This window comes from Coregonus clupeaformis, chromosome 24, assembly GCF_020615455.1.
Source record: "Coregonus clupeaformis isolate EN_2021a chromosome 24, ASM2061545v1, whole genome shotgun sequence".
Lineage (NCBI taxonomy): Eukaryota > Metazoa > Chordata > Actinopteri > Salmoniformes > Salmonidae > Coregonus > Coregonus clupeaformis.
Genome location: NC_059215.1, coordinates 1,481,319 through 1,498,342, shown reverse-complemented (window position 1 = coordinate 1,498,342; position 17,024 = coordinate 1,481,319). Strand labels below are relative to the sequence as shown.

General features: G+C 43.1%; 1 protein-coding gene across 1 annotated transcript; it reads left to right on the top strand.

Moving 5' to 3' along the window:
• The first annotated feature begins 4,997 nt into the window (after nucleotides 1-4,997).
• Nucleotides 4,998-12,502, top strand: LOC121537787 (delta-like protein B). The gene is made up of 7 exons (XM_045206825.1): nucleotides 4,998-5,275; nucleotides 5,369-5,608; nucleotides 5,718-5,775; nucleotides 5,891-6,148; nucleotides 7,025-7,386; nucleotides 7,764-7,980; nucleotides 11,078-12,502. The coding sequence occupies exons 1-7, from the start codon at nucleotides 5,225-5,227 to the stop codon at nucleotides 11,797-11,799; spliced, it is 1,908 nt and encodes a 635-aa protein (XP_045062760.1). The 5' UTR covers nucleotides 4,998-5,224; the 3' UTR covers nucleotides 11,800-12,502.
• The last annotated feature ends 4,522 nt before the right edge of the window (nucleotides 12,503-17,024 follow it).

Below are 17,024 nucleotides of genomic sequence, written 5' to 3'. Positions count from 1 at the left end.
GACACCTGTCCACAACCTCAAACAGTCACACTCCAAACTCCACTATGGCCAAGACCAAAGAGCTGTCAAAGGACACCAGAAACAAAATTGTAGACCTGGACCAGGCTGGGAAGACTGAATCTGCAATAGGTAAGCAGCTTGGTTTGAAGAAATCAACTGTGGGAGCAATTATTAGGAAATGGAAGACATACAAGACCACTGATAATCTCCCTCGATCTGGGGCTCCACGCAAGATCTCACCCCGTGGGGTCAAAATGATCACAAGAACGGTGAGCAAAAATCCCAGAAGCACACGGGGGCACCTAGTGAATGACCTGCAGAGAGCTGGGACCAAAGTAACAAAGCCTACCATCAGTAACACACTACGCCGCCAGGGACTCAAATCCTGCAGTGCCAGACGTGTCCCCCTGCTTAAGCCAGTACATGTCCAGGCCCGTCTGAAGTTTGCTAGAGTGCATTTGGATGATCCAGAAGAGGATTGGGAGAATGTCATATGGTCAGATGAAACCAAAATAGAACTTTTTGGTAAAAACTCAACTCTTCATGTTTGGAGGACAAAGAATGCTGAGTTGCATCCAAAGAACACCATACCTACTGTGAAGCATGGGGGTGGAAACATCATGCTTTGGGGCTGTTTTTCTGCAAAGGGACCAGGACGACTGCTCCGTGTAAAGGAAAGAATGAATGGGGCCATGTATCATGAGATTTTGAGTGAAAACCTCCTTCCATCAGCAAGGGCATTGAAGATGAAACGTGGCTGGGTCTTTCAGCATGACAATGATCCCAAACACACCGCCCGGGCAACGAAGGAGTGGCTTCGTAAAGAAGCATTTCAAGGTCCTGGAGTGGCCTAGCCAGTCTCCAGATCTCAACCCCATAGAAAATCTTTGGAGGGGAGTTGAAAGTCTGTGTTGCCCAGCGACAGCCCCAAAACATCACTGCTCTAGAGGAGATCTGCATGGAGGAATGGGCCAAAATACCAGCAACAGTGTGTGAAAACCTTGTGAAGACTTACAGAAAACGTTTGACCTGTGTCATTGCCAACAAAGGGTATATAACAAAGTATTGAGAAACTTTTGTTATTGACCAAATACTTATTTTCCACCATAATTTGCAAATAAATTAATAAAAAATCCTACAATGTGATTTTCTGGAAAGAAAATTCTAATTTTGTCTGTCATAGTTGACGTGTAACTATGATGAAAATTACAGGCCTCTCTCATCTTTTTAAGTGGGAGAACTTGCACAATTGGTGGCTGACTAAATACTTTTTCCCCCCACTGTATATGGACAGGTGTGTGCCTTTCCAAATCATGTCCAATCAATTGAATTTACCACAGGTGGACTCCAATCAAGTTGTGGAAACATCTCAAGGATGATCATTGGAAACAGGATGCACCTGAGCTCAATTTCGAGTCTCAAAGCAAAGGGTCTGAATACTTATGTAAATAAGGTATTTCTGTATTTTATTTTGAATACATTTGCTAAAATTTCCAAAAACCTGTTTTTGCTTTGTCATTATGGGGTATTGTGTGTGGATTGATGAGGGGGAAAAATAATGTAATCAATTTCAGAATAAGGCTGTAACCTAACAAAATATGGAAAATGTAAATGTGTCTGAATACTTTCCGAATGCACTATATATATATGTATATATATATATATATATATACAGTGGGGAGAACACGTATTTGATACACTGCCGATTTTGCAGGTTTTCCTACTTACAAAGCATGTAGAGGTCTGTCATTTTTATCATAGGTACACAGAGACGGAATCTAAAACAAAAATCCAGAAAATCACATTGTATGATTTTAAAGTAATTAATTTGCATTTTATTGAATGACATAAGTATTTGATACATCAGAAAAGCAGAACTTAATATTTGGTACAGAAACCTTTGTTTGCAATTACAGAGATCATAGGTCTTGACCAGGTTTGCACACACTGCAGCAGGGATTTTGACCTTCTCCAGATCCTTCAGGTTTCGGGGCTGTCGCTGGGCAATACAGACTTTCAGCTCCCTCCAAAGATTTTCTATTGGTTTCAGGTCTGGAGACTGGCTAGGCCACTCCAGGACCTTGAGATGCTTCATACGGAGCCACTCCTTAGTTGCCCTGGCTGTGTGTTTCGGGTCATTGTCATGCTGGAAGACCCAGCCACGACCCATCTTCAATGCTCTTACTGAGGGAAGGAGGTTGTTGGCCAAGATCTTGCGATACATGGCCCCATCCATCCTCCCCTCAATACGGTGCAGTCGACCTGTCCCCTTTGCAGAAAAGCATCCGCAAAGAATGATGTTTCCACCTCCATGCTTCACGGTTGGGATGGTGTTCTTGGGGTTGTACTCATCCTCCTTCTTCCTCCAAACACGGCGAGTGGAGTTTAGACCAAAAAGCTCTATTTTTGTCTCATCAGACCACATGACCTTCTCCCATTCCTCCTCTGGATCATCCAGATGGTCATTGGCAAACTTCAGACGGGCCTGGACATGTGCTGGCTTGAGCAGGGGGACCTTGTGTGCGCTGTAGGATTTTAATCCATGACGGCGTAGTGTGTTACTAATGGTTTTCTTTGAGACTGTGGTCCCAGCTCTCTTCAGGTCATTGACCAGGTCCTGCCGTGTAGTTCTGGGCTGATCCCTCACCTTCCTCATGATCATTGATGCCCCACGACGTGAGATCTTGCATGGAGCCCCAGACCGAGGGTGATTGACCGTCATCTTGAACTTCTTCCATTTTCTAATAATTGCGCCAACATTTGTTGCCTTCTCACCAAGCTGCTTGCCTATTGTCCTGTAGCCCATCCCAGCCTTGTGCAGGTCTACAATTTTATCCCCGATGTCCTTACACAGCTCTCTGGTCTTGGCCATTGTGGAGAGGTTGGAGTCTGTTTGATTGAGTGTGTGGACAGGTGTCTTTTATACAGGTAACGAGTTCAAACAGGTGCAGTTAATACAGGTAATAAGTGGAGAACAGGAGGGCTTCTTAAAGAAAAACTAACAGGTCTGTGAGAGACGGAATTCTTACTGGTTGGTAGGTGATCAAATACTTATGTCATGCAATAAAATGCAAATTATTTACTTAAAAATCATACAATGTGATTTTCTGGATTTTTGTTTTAGATTCCGTCTCTCACAGTTGAAGTGTACCTATGATAAAAATTACAGACCTCTACATGCTTTGTAAGTAGGAAAACCTGCAAAATCGGCAGTGTATCAAATACTTGTTCTCCCCACTGTATATATATATGTATATATATATATGTGTGTATGTAGTAACCAAAAAATTGTTAAACAAATCAAAATATATTTTATATTTGAGAATCTTCAAATAGCCACCCTTTGCCTTAATGACAGCTTTGTTTTGATTTGTTTCACACTTTGTTGGTTACTACATGATTCCACATGTGTTACTTCATAGTTTTGATGTCTTCACTATTACTCTACAATGTAGAAAATAGTAAAAATAAAGAAAAACCCTTGAATGAGTAGGGTTTCTAAAACTTTTGACCGGTATATATATATATTTTGTATACATATTTTTTTTTGGGGGGGGGCATAAAATACTGTAAATACACCAGGCAAATCAGCTCCAAGTGATTTTAATTTGGGAAATCTGTTCCAAAGTATTCCCAACCATAATAAGTGGATATGCACTGAGTATACCAAACATTAGGAACACCTTGTTGACTCCAATTCTTCCGAACAGTTGTGTCAAGTTGACTGGATGTCCTTTACATTTTTCATATTTCAGTTGAACATTTCTCTATTTTTCTTTGTCATTGAGGACTCTCATTATGCTTTACATTTGACTTATTTGTGCGCAACTTCACGGAATGACTTGATTTACTGTTGTAGTAGAGAAGTGTGCCAGGAATGATGTGTGGGTCAGTGACGGCACGCGCCCCTCGCTCATTAGAATATCAATGCACGAGCGAACATCAGTGGCCCTTCCCCCTCTAAATCACACACACACACGCTTTGGAGTGAAGCACTTTTTTTTTTCGATTGGCGCTGCTTGGTAGAAGGGTTCGTTCTCAATAAACAGTAGACTTCAACATCTCTGCGCACTTTACCATTAATTATGAGTCTACTCTGCGTAAAACGGCAGTGCACTCAATAGACTACCCATATTGTTAAGACGTGATTGGTAGGAGATTTTAAATTAATACTTTAAATTGACTGTAGTCCAATATCCAACAGTAACTGTTTGGGTAATTAGTTAATTTTAATAATACAGGACAAACATATTATCTGAAAGTGGTCAAGGATCTTAAAGTGCATGGTCTAAAGTAGCCTAGTCCTATAGCTTCTAGATAGCACCTTTTTTTCTAAGTGTATAGGCTATAATGGCAATAGGCACGACAGATGCTGGAAATACCCCTGTTGATACCCCCTAAATCAATATGCATTAAGAAAGTAGTGTGCAGTTGCGAAGGCCGGTTTGAGAAAACAAAAGTGTGTGGGGACACCGCACGATAGATCATGTGCCATTGATTACCATACAGCTGTTCACATGAAGTTCACACAAAGGCAAAAACTCTAGCCCGCTGCAGGGTCCAGCGAGAGTGCCCCTCCCCCAACTCAACCTCAACAATAAACCCCCGAATATCGCACAATGAAAGGTCTCATCCATAACCTACCCGCACGCGTCTGAGCAATTACAAATTTGGGACTGAAGAATGGGCGGAACGTGCTTTATGTTTTCGACGCTGGTGTCACACATTTCCTTAGTCTAGCTAGACTATCTCCAAAATTGTGGACATTTGGCTAGTTAGTTGTACAACTGTATACTATTCGTATTGTGCCAATCACACTTTAAATATGATTACGCTCGAAGTATAGGCCTTATGTTTTTTTTGCTAATAAATTTAATCAGCAACAAATCCACACACATGATCCGACGTGTCCTGGTTGTCCCTTGGGTCTTACCATGCCCCGCCTCCTGACGCGTGACAGGGGTATAAAACACATTCACTCTCATTAAACACCAGAACGAAAACAAGTGAAGACTTGCGACAAGGACATATGGAAGAGCGAGGCCTTTGCTTGGACTGCTATACCTTTTCATACTTATTTTATGGTGTGACTGCAAGGATTTCTTCTCTCCAACTTTAGCTATTTTAGTTTTTGGGAATACGCGCCTATCACATTTCTATTGGACACAACACATGCAAACACCTGTGGATTGTTGTATAGCTACCAACCAAACACCTGCCAGAAATGGCCTCGCTACCTCTTAGATGTGTCTTGGCTTTGGCTGTAATGCAAGTGGTAAGTACGAAGTGTAACAATAAGGAACCATTCAATATTGCCTTGCTTTATGCACAGCAGATCTATAATGTCAATTCGCTCTTCTCTTGGCAGGTCTCCTCCTCTGGTGTGTTCGAGCTGAAAGTCCATTCGTTCAACACTGCTCACCGCATATGCAGAAGGCATAGGGACTGCCACATCTTTTTCAGAATTTGTCTCAAACACTCAGAGGATGTCATCCATGCGGAGCCACCATGCACTTTTGGAACAGGACACACCAACGTCATCCGGGCAGATCAGACCTCAATTTCCAGCAGCGCTCCTATTAGAATACCGTTCCATTTCAAGTGGCCGGTAAATAATATTTTATACATAAATACTAATGTTAGACAAGGAAATAGAAGTGTTATGTTACTGTATCATTCTTGCATAAACTTTAATCCAGGATTTACCTCTATTCCAGGGAACATTTTCGCTGATCATTGAAGCATGGAACGCAGAAACCCCTACAGAATACACAGGTAAGGTGTTGTTGCAGTAGGCTTATTATAGCCTTTTTTAACAGCCTACCTTTTACTTTCAAACATTCAATATGTCAATAGGCTACTACAATACTATTTTTCTTATATTTTTCAGACAACCAAAACAACCTGGTCAGCCGCTTGGCTACCAGAAGAAGACTGGCCATAGGCGAGGACTGGTCTCAAGACGTCCACTTCGGAGAGCAGAGCGAGCTGCGCTATTCCTATCACGTATTCTGTGACGAGTACTACTTTGGCGACAGCTGCGCCGAATACTGCAGACCCCGCGACGACACTCTGGGCCACTACACCTGTGACGTGGAGGGGAACAAACAATGTCTGGAGGGCTGGAAGGGAAACTACTGTTCTGATCGTAAGTTCAATCTACTTGGTTAACATCATTGACTTTAGGCTACATTACTGTCCAGACTCAGATGCTGTCAACCAGGTTGTCTCGGTCTGCACTGTATAGGCCTATTGTAAATAGACTGCACAGTGCACGCAATGATTAATTGATGAATGAGGCGAATGTTCTTTTTGGCATTCTCCTTAGTGAAAACAATGAATGCAATTAGAAGGTATCACAAGGGCAGCATATAGACCTGAATGATTGGTGGCAATACTTTTTACATACAGGCCTATATATAATCACACCAATAATTAATCATATGCAACACATTTTAATTCCACATTTTATGAAAATGTTTGTGCAGAGTTATTTCTAAAGTAAGATTACTCTGCCTCAAGGATTTCAATTGAATCCCTTAACCAGCCGTTCTACTCCTTTAGACAGGCATAATTGCATGAGTCTTAAAAGAGCCTTAAAAGTATCTACTTTTATCTCAGAAAGCCCCCTGTAGCGTTGCTTTATAGACTTTATAGTAAGGAAGGCTTGTGGCGTTGGATCTGCCTTTTGTTCCCCTGTAACAAAGGGATAAAGAACCGTGACACACCAGGGACACATGTTGGAGATGCTGTGTGTGTGTGTGTGAGTTGCAGGTGTGTGTGAGGCAGAGGGAGAAAAGAAAGTCCTGCTGTCTGTTTCTACGGTGACTTGCTCACCAGCTGCTTGGTTTAATACTTAACAAACAGTTGAAGTCTGAGACGGGGGGCGGGAGGGCCGGGGGGTGGGGTCAGACAGAGTTGGGTGTCTGTGTGTGTTCTGTGATGTAAAGCGGTGGTGGGGGGGGGTGCATTCCCAATCTGCCCATTCATTGTAATCACACCCTCTCCCCCCTCCTCCCACCAGCCATCTGTTCGGCGGACTGCAGTACGAGGCACGGCTACTGCGAGGCCCCTGGGGACTGCAAGTGCAGAATGGGTTGGCAGGGGCCCTTGTGCAACGAGTGTGTGCGCTACCCGGGCTGCCTCCACGGCACCTGCGGCCAGCCGTGGCAGTGCGACTGCAAGGAGGGTTGGGGCGGCCTCTTCTGCGACCAGGACCTCAACTACTGCACCAACCATCGGCCGTGTGCCAATGGTGCCACCTGCACCAACACAGGCCAGGGCAGTTACACCTGTACCTGCCGCCCGGGCTACGGTGGCACCAACTGTGAGCTGGAGACCAATGAGTGCGACAGCAACCCCTGCAAGAACGGAGGCAGCTGCAACGTGAGTAATATTACAGCTTGCAGGAAATAGGGGTAGTTAAATATTGGCTAGGATTTTTTTTAGATGTTCAATTGTGTGTTAATTAAACAATATTTTTTCTCTTAGTTAATTTGGCATGCCATGTTATATATTGTTTTTTTTAACTTAATTGTCCAGTCCATTTGAATGTAAAATGGAAATGTGTCCTTGGCACAAACACAGTGTAACATAACACATTACAGTAATAAACATGTTCAAATAAGACACAATGTCAGAAACATGATCAGTAATCATGGCTCATCTATGGATTGTAAAAAGCCAAACCTCAGTCAAGGTGTCTGCAAGAATTCTCTCGACGTTATCAAAAATACTCTAATGTCAATACTCTCGCTCTTTAGGACCTGGAGAACGACTACTCATGCACCTGCCCCCAGGGCTTCTATGGGAAGAACTGTGAGATCATCGCCATGACGTGTGCCGATGGGCCCTGCTTCAATGGAGGCACATGCATGGAGATGCTGACGGGGGGCTATACTTGCCGTTGCCCTCCCACCTACACTGGCTCCAACTGCGAGAAGAAACTGGACCGCTGCAGCAACAGCCCCTGTCTGAATGGTGAGTCTGACTGCAGTGGATCACGCTCAAATTCAAGTATATCGTTTATTTGCCATTTGCAGGTATTAAAGTAGTACCTACATTGGAATGCTTTGTTGGAGCTCTCTCACATATAGTACAGTACATACACATGTACAGTAAAAATATAATAAATAGTCATGAGAGCACAGCTGAACACTGTATGCTGGAAACACTCGGTTTGATATTTTAACCAATCTTTGTTAAACATAAATACCGAACTTATAACATTTACAGAAAACACAGAAATGCCAGTGGTGGAGGTGTTGCTGTTTATATTCAGAAGATTAGAGAGGATCTCATGTTCAATACTGTTGAAGTAATATGGCTACAGGTTCATCTGCCTCACCTAAAGCCCATTCTTTAATGATTTTTTCATTGGCAAGATTAGCAAATGTAGTCATGACATGCCAGCAACAAACACTGACACTACACATTCAAGTATATCTGACCAGATTATGAAAGACAAGAATTGTAATTTTGAATTCCATAAAGTGAGTGTGGAAGAGGTGAAAAAAAGTATTGTTGCCTATCAACAATGACAAGCCACCGGGGTCTGAGGATAATAGCGGACTATATTGCCACTCCTATTTGCCATATCTTCAATTTAAGCCTACTTGAAAGTGTGTGCCCTCAGGCCTGGAGGGAAGCAAAAGTCATTCCGCTACCTAAGAATAGTAAAGCCTCCTTTACTGGCTCAAATAGCATTAGAAAAGCTTTTGGCATTATCAATCATAGTCTGCTGCTGGAAGAACGTATGTGGTATGGCTTTACATCTCCCGCTATATTGTGGATAAAGAGTTACCTGTCTAACAGAACACAGAGGGTGTTCTTTAATGGAAGCCTCGCCAACATAATCCAGGTAGAATCAGGAATTCCCCAGGGCAGCTGTCTAGGCCCCTTACTTTTTTCAATCTTTACAAACGACATGCCACTACGCTTTGAGTAAAGCCAGTGTGCCTATGTATGCGGATGACTCAACACTATACACGTCAGCTACTACAGAGACTGAAATGACTGCAACACTTAATAAAGAACTGCAGTTAGTTTCAGAATTGGTGGCAATGTATTAGTTAGTCCTAAATATTTCAAAAACTAAAAGCAAATGGGACAAATCATTCACTAAACCCTAAACCTCAACTAAATCTTGTAATAAAAAATGTGGAAATTGAGCAAGTTGAGGTGACTAAACTGCTTGGAGTAACCCTGGTTTGTAAACTGTCATGGTCAAAACATATTGATACAACAGTAGATAAGATGGGGAGAAGTCTGTCCATAATAAAGCACAGCTCTACCTTCTTAACAGCACTATCAACAAGGCAGGTCCTACAGGCTCTAGTTTTGTCGCACCTGGACTACTGTTCAGTCGTGTGGTCAGGTGCCACGAAGAGGGACTTAGGAAAATTGCAATTGGCTCAGAACAGGGCAGCAAGGCTGGCCCTTGGATGTACACAGAGAGCAAACATTAATAATACGCATGTCAATCTCTCCTGGCTCAAAGTGGAGGAGAGATTGACTTCATCACTACTTGTATTTGTGAGAGGTATTGACATGTTGAAAGCACCGAGCTGTCTGTTTAAACGACTAGCACACAGCTCAGACACCCATGCATACCCCACAAGACATGCCACCAGAGGTCTCTTCACAGTCCCCAAGTCCAGAACAGACTATGGGAGGTGCACAGTACTACATAGAGCCATGACTACATGGAACTCTATTCCACATCAGGTAACTGATAAAAGCAGTAGAATCAGATTTATTTAAAAAAGATACAAATACACCTTGTGGAACAGCGGGGACTGTGGAGCAACACAAACATAGGCACAGACACATGCATACACACATATGCCCCGTGTAGCTCAGTTGGTAGAGCATGGCGCTTGCAACGCCAGGGTTGTAGGTTCGATTCCCACGGGGGGCCAGTATAAAAAATACAAAAATTAAAAATGTATGCACTCACTAACTGTAAGTCGCTCTGGATAAAAGCGTCTGCTAAATGACTAAAAAAATACATTAAATGTTTTAAAAAAGAACAAAAAATATATATATATATGATAACATAACGCACTATACACACACGTACACATGGATTTTGTGTTGTAGATATGTGGTAGTGGAGTAGGGGCTCGAGGGCACACACTTATTAGTGTGTTGTGAAATCTGTTATGAATGTATTGTAATGTTTTAAAAATTGTATAACTGCCTTCACTTTGCCGGACCCCAGGAAGAGTAGCTGCTGCCTTGGCAACAGCTAATGGCGATCCATAATAAATACAAATACTAATAGAAGTGGTAAGATAATAAAACAATGTGCACAAGTGCCAAAAGTAGGAGAAAAACAGCAGCCAGGTTGCTTGGTTTAAAAGGCGGATTGCACTGGGATTAAAGCTATTCTTGAACTTGGTAGTGGAGGTCTTGATGCTCCTGTAACCAGCCCAGATGGTAGCTGGGAGAACAGAGCACTCGCAGGGTGGCTGGGGTCTTTAGTCTTTTGGGCCCTAGTAAGGGATCTGCCTACATAGATGGCCTTGATGAAGCGGAGGGTAGTGCCAATGATTCTCTCTGCAGTGTGCGCTACCCTCTGAAACCTTTTGCAGTAATTTGCGTTGGTGTTACCATAGCACACAGTGATGGATCCAGCCAGGATGCTCACTACTGTGCATTGGTAGAAGTTGACTTGAGTGCCTGTACTCATGCCAAACGTCTTCAGTAGCCTCAGGAAATAGAGCCGCTGCTGTGCCTTCCTGATCACAGCATTTGTGTTGGCTGGCCATGTCAGATCAGATGAGATGGTTATGTCAAGGAATTTAAAACAGTCCACTAGCTCCCCAAAAAAGTGGAAACAGGTGAAAGTGGATGGAGAGGAGCTTGCCTTGGTTCTGGCGACATCTAGTGGTTGAAGTACGCAGCTGCACTTGCTTGGTAGCACAATGAATGAATACATGTTTTCAGGGTATATCAATTCATGAAGTCATGAAGTGCCAACAGCGTGATATCCCATGTACCCCATCTTGTACTACTTCAGAATGTGGTAGGCTGCAGTGTACTAAGTGGAGCCGTATGATATGTTGTCTTCTAGGTGGTGAGTGTCTAGACCTGGGTCAGAGCGTGCTGTGCCGCTGCCGCTCCGGCTTTACCGGTGCCAACTGCCAGGTCAACATCGACGACTGTGCCTCAGCACCGTGCCAGAATGCCGGCACCTGCCAGGATGGCGTGGATGATTACACCTGTTCGTGCACGTTGGGCTACGGCGGCAAGAACTGTAGCGTGCGCTCAGATGCTTGCGGCCGCGGTGCCAGCGCCCAGCCCTGCCAGAATGGCGGCACCTGTTTCACCCACTTCACGGGGCCTGTGTGCCAGTGCCCGCCGGGTTTCATGGGACCCAGCTGCGAGTTCACGCTGCAGCCCAGCTTCCAGCCCGCCCCCCGACTGACCAATAAACCTTCTTCCACCGCCCTCACAGCCTCCTGCGTCTTGGCGTTATTTGCCCTTGGCCTGGCGACGGGCATCGTGGTGCTGCGGCGGCGCCGGCTGCGTGGCAGGAAGCAGCTGAACGACACGGCGGTGTTCAATGACCTGGAGACAGGGATCAACCGCTTCCCCAGCGAAAGAGAGGCTTTCATGGCGGCTAGCGGCCTATTCAAGATCAGCAACAGCGACCCACGCCTCAGCATGGCATCACTTGAATCGCTGAGACCCCCAGACGACAGGACGGGCCGGGGACTTGGGGGGGAGCGCCACTCTTTCTCCCCTGGACAGGACTACCTCTGGAGGGGGGACAGCGGGGTTGGGCTGAGATGAGACACTGGCCTGGACCCAAGAAGGACATAAAGAGGAGACGGGACAGCCACACACCTGGGAAGGGAGGGAGAGACAAAAACTGGGAGGAAGAACAGGGGATCATTAGCACTTATTTTTCTCTCTTTTTGAAATGTTAAGTGAATGAAGAAAAGGACGAAAACGGAATGAATGGTTGGAAATTATTCCTCTCATTCTGAAGATACTTTTATGTTGCAAATTTAAACAACAAAGAAAAAACATGTTGGAAAACAACCTTGTGTCGTGAAGAAGAACAGAAAATAACCTCTTGAAGTATGGGAACTTTAGGAAATCTCCTCAGAGAAAGGTCTTCCATGTCAAATATCCCAAAGAGATGACTACCAATACCACATGAACACTGACGTTGGACACTGACCTATCATTGAACTTGCTGCAACACAGTCATATTGACCAAATGACTCTGGAAGAACCATTTAAACCAAATACAGGAAGACCTGATTCTCTGACCTGTACCTGTTGGAAGACAATAGACTGTTATCAATGACCTTCAAGGAGATGAATATATTTGCTGTATTGACTTTTCCCACTGTGTGTTTGTTTGTAAGCTCATTTCACCAGAACTCTGATATTAGCAATTCCAAAAGATAAAACATATATACACTACCAGTCAAAAGTTTTAGAACACTACTCATTTAAGGGTTTTTCTTTATTTTTACTATTTTCTACATTGTAGAATAATAGTGAAGACATAAACTATAAAATAACACATATGGAATCATGCAGTAACCAAAAAAGTGTTAAACAAATCAAAATATATTTTATATTTGAGATTCTTCAAATAGCCACTCTTTGCCTTGATGACAGCTTTGCACACTGTTGGCATTCTCTAAACCAGCTTCATGAGGTTGTCACCTGGAATGCATTTCAATTAACAGGTGTACCTTCTTAAAAGTTAATTTATGGAATTTCTTTCCTTCTTAATGCGTTTGAGCCAATCAGTTGTGTTGTGACAAATTAGGGTGGGTATACTGAAGATAGCCCTATTTGGTAGGAATGGAAGACCCAGTTACCTCTGCTGCAGAGGATACGTTCATTAGTTACCAGCCTCAGAAATTGCATCCCAAATAAATGCTTCACAGAGTTCAAGTAACAGACACATTTCAACATCAACTGTTCAGAGGAGACTGTGTGAATCAGGCCTTCATGGTCGAATTGCAGCAAAGAAACCACTACTAAAGGACACCAACAAGAAGAAGAGACTTACTTGGGCCAAGAAACACGAGCAATGGACATTAGACCAGAGGAAATTTGTCCTTTGGTCTGGAGTCCAAATTGGAGATTTTTGGTTCCAACCGCCATGTCTTTGTGAGAGACGTGGTGTGGGTGAACGGATGATCTCCACATGTGTATTTCCCACCATAAAGCATGGAGAAGGAAGCGTTATGGTGTGGGGGTGCTTTGCTCGTGACACTGTCTGTGATTTATTTAGAATTCAAGGCACACTTAACCGGCATGGCTACCACAACATTCTGCAGCAATACGCCATTCCTTCTGGTTTGGGCGTAGTGGGACTATCATTTGTTTTTCAACAGGACAATGACCCAACACACCTCCAGGCTGTGTAAGGGCTATTTTACCAAGAAGGAGAGGGATGGAGTGCCTCAACCAAATTGAGATGGTTTGGGATGAGTCGGACCACAGAGTGAAGGGAAATCAGCCAACAAGTGCTCAGCATATGTGGGAACTCCTTCAAGACTGTTGGAAAAGCATTCCAGGTGAAGCTGGTTGAGAGAATGCCAAGAGTGTGCAAAGTTGTCATCAACGCAAAGGGTGGCTATTTGAAGAATCTGAAATGTAAAATATGTATTTCTTTGTTTAACACTTTTTTGGTTACTACATGATTCCGTATGTGTTATTTCATAGTTTTGATGTCTTCACTATTATTCTACAATGTAGAAAATAGTAAAAAATAAAGAAAAACCCTTCAATGAGTAGGTGTTCTAAAACTTTTGACCGGTAGTGTATATTTTTCATTTTTTAATTAACTATGATTTTGTCAAACATACATTTCCTAAGATGAAACTATCAGTCGTTATACCATCATTTTATTTATGTTATGTTATTTATTATGTGTAAAAGTTTTGTCCAACATTTTTGCCTTTATTGCCACAAATTCAGAGATATATTTATGTGATCCTAAATAAACAACTTGTTCTACATCTTTGTAATTCTGTGCATTCTAAATACACCAGGAAAATTCCGGGGAAATGATTTATGACCTGAAATCAATGAACATGTGACTTTGATACACGGATCATGAGTATTGCTGTTTCTGAAGAACAGCCAGTGTAATTTTATGTTCATGCCAAAGTTTGTTTTGTCAGGCATTTGCTCTCAAAAAAATTATTGTTTGAAGTTTTATTTCATTGCTGTAAATGTTTGTGATGTGTTGAATAAAAACGATAAAATCATCAGCTTTTGTCACCTATCGATTGAGTATCAACATACAGCAAGCTGTCCCTATGATAGATAAAGGCATACATGTAATTCAATTCAAATTCTGTATTACCATATGCATATTTGGCTGGGTTTGAAAAAAGCCTATAATGAGGGGTTTATGTAAGACGATTGGAATAAAATGTGAGAAGTAACCTGCCATTGCACAATGCACGCAAGGTAGGCCTACCCAATGAGCAAAATTATTCTAAAGCTTGATCAAACACATTTTTCTATAATATTAGCCTACCAGAATCTGTCCCAATTTTTGTCTATGTTGGCTTACCAATCTACAACAATGTTTCGGTCACTTTTTACTACAGTGGTTTGAGAAAGTATTCACTCCCCTTGGCATTTTTCCTATTTTGTTGCCTTACAACCCACCCACCAAAACTCACAGACCAGGCAAGGAGGGCATTAATCAGAGAGGCAACAAAGAGACCAAAGATAACCCTGAAGGAGCTGCAAAGCTCCACAGCTGAGATTGGAGTATCTGTCCATAGGACCACTTTAAGCCGTACACTCCACAAAGCTGGACTTTACAGAAGAGTGGCCAGAAAAAAGCCATTGCTTAAAGAAAAAGATAAGCAAACACGTTTGGTGTTCGCCAAAAGCCACGTGTGAGACTCCCCAAACATATGGAAGAAGGTACTCTGGTCAGATGAAACTAAAATTGAGCTTTTTGGCCATCAAAGAAAACGCTATGTCCAGGGGCGGTGTGTTCAATAGGGCGATATGGGCGACGCACTGCCAAACGGGAAAAGGAAGGGATTTTTTTTCTAATCAATTATATCACGGCAACAGTAGTTATCAGTGTTCTAATCTGATCTGACTGCCACTAAATGTCAAATCAGGCTAAAGTCGTGCTTCAAATGGCTCCGCCCGTTTTTGGGGCGATTTCAGTCATGTTGAAAATCGCCCAGAAGTCTGTCATAGACTCCCATGTAAAATCTATTTTTTCAAATTTCAAAGCTTTCAATACAATCTCTATGGGTGTCTGTGGGCTTGCACTTACGCGCTTTCGTCATACGTGACGTAACCATGAACGTAACTAAGAAAATAGCGGCTAGCAGCGTCTCTGTTGCGACCTGCAGTGTGGCGTTATCTTATGTTTTTAATTTGTACACTTAGTGGCGTTATTTTATGTTTTTAATTTGTACACTTAGTTTACAAACATTCTGCCAACCATGGATTTCCAGTGGTGGGTTTTGGACTGATCTTGTTGATCGTGTACATACCCGCTACGAACGGACTAAATAATGAAAACGCTGCTGGCAGCGGAATCCAATACAGCTGGGAGACTTGGCTGGATGACAGAGTCCCGGACAGAGAAGTGGAGCCGGCCGGCTTCACCCTGGTCAGAGCGGACCGCGATCTGACAGTCACAGGGAAAATCGATCCGGGTAAGAGAGCGACTCTGTACCCCGACATTGAACTGCTTTCTGTGTCACTGCGACCTTACTATCTGCCCCGTGAGTTCCCCCAATTGTTTGTTACCGTTGTGTACTGTTGATAATCACAAGTTTACTGGAGAACTGAGACCAAGTAGAGACTTTGGACAGGGTGGATATGGTATAATAAAGGCAGTTTATTCAGAGGTAAAGATATCTGGAATCGCGTGCACGGACTCGTTCGTCAAACTCTTAGGGAGCTATCTGAAGAGAGCCCCGAAAACATTGTGTGCAGACATTTTATACAATAAATGATGTAGGTTGAATCTAGTAGTTCTGATCTTCTGATTGGTCCTGATGAGTTGGGCGAGGTCCCCTCCACTGTTGCATTGGCTCTGAGTCGGGTTCTCTGTCTTCAAATGTTCAGCCTAAAGAGAGGGGATTTTTGTGTGTGTGTGTGTGTGTTTAACAGTGATGAGGTGTGTGTGTGTGTGTGTGTTATCAGTGATGATGTGTGTGTGTGTGTGTGTGTGTGTGTGTGTGTGTGTGTGTGTGTGTGTGTGTGTGTGTCCTCAGAGCAAGAACTCGTGAGTTGGAAGAACTGAGAGACCTATGGCGTGGGTGTTGTCCTTGGCCACCTGCTGACAAGGCTGACAAGATAGGACTCTTTTGTCCATTGTTATAGGATAGGAACAGCATTGATTGAAAACAAACGCCCAACACAAAATGGGTCATGCACAAGATTTTAGTCAGACCAAGCTATAACATTATATATTTACTACGACAGTACATTCAACCAAAAGCTAATATAACAAAGGCATCAGAGATTATTTATAATCTGTCACAGAAACTGGAATCCATCTCCCCAGATCAGTCAATAAATGCTTCTGGTATTGACTTATATGCTGCCCCTGTCTTCATGTTGTTGCTGGACATATCTTTTTTAAAATGTGTGTAGGTCACCTAAATCATCAGAAAAATTGCCCCTCCTGAGAATTTTTTCAGGAGCCGCCACTGGCTATGTCTGGTGCAAACCCAACACCTCTCATCACGCCTAGAACACCATCCCCACAGTGAAGCATGGTGGTGGCAGCATCATGCTGTGGGGATGTTTTTCATCGGCAGGGACTGGGAAACTGGTCAGAATTGAAGGAATGATGGATGGCGCTAAATACAGGGAAATTCTTGAGGGAATCCTGTTTCAGTCTTCCAGACATTTGAGACTGGGACGGAGGTTCACCTTCCAGCAGGACAATGACCCAAAGCATACTGGTAAAGCAACACTTGAGTGGTTTAAAGGGAAACATTTAAATGTCTTGGAATGGCCTAGTCAAAGCCCAGACCTCAATCCAATTGAGA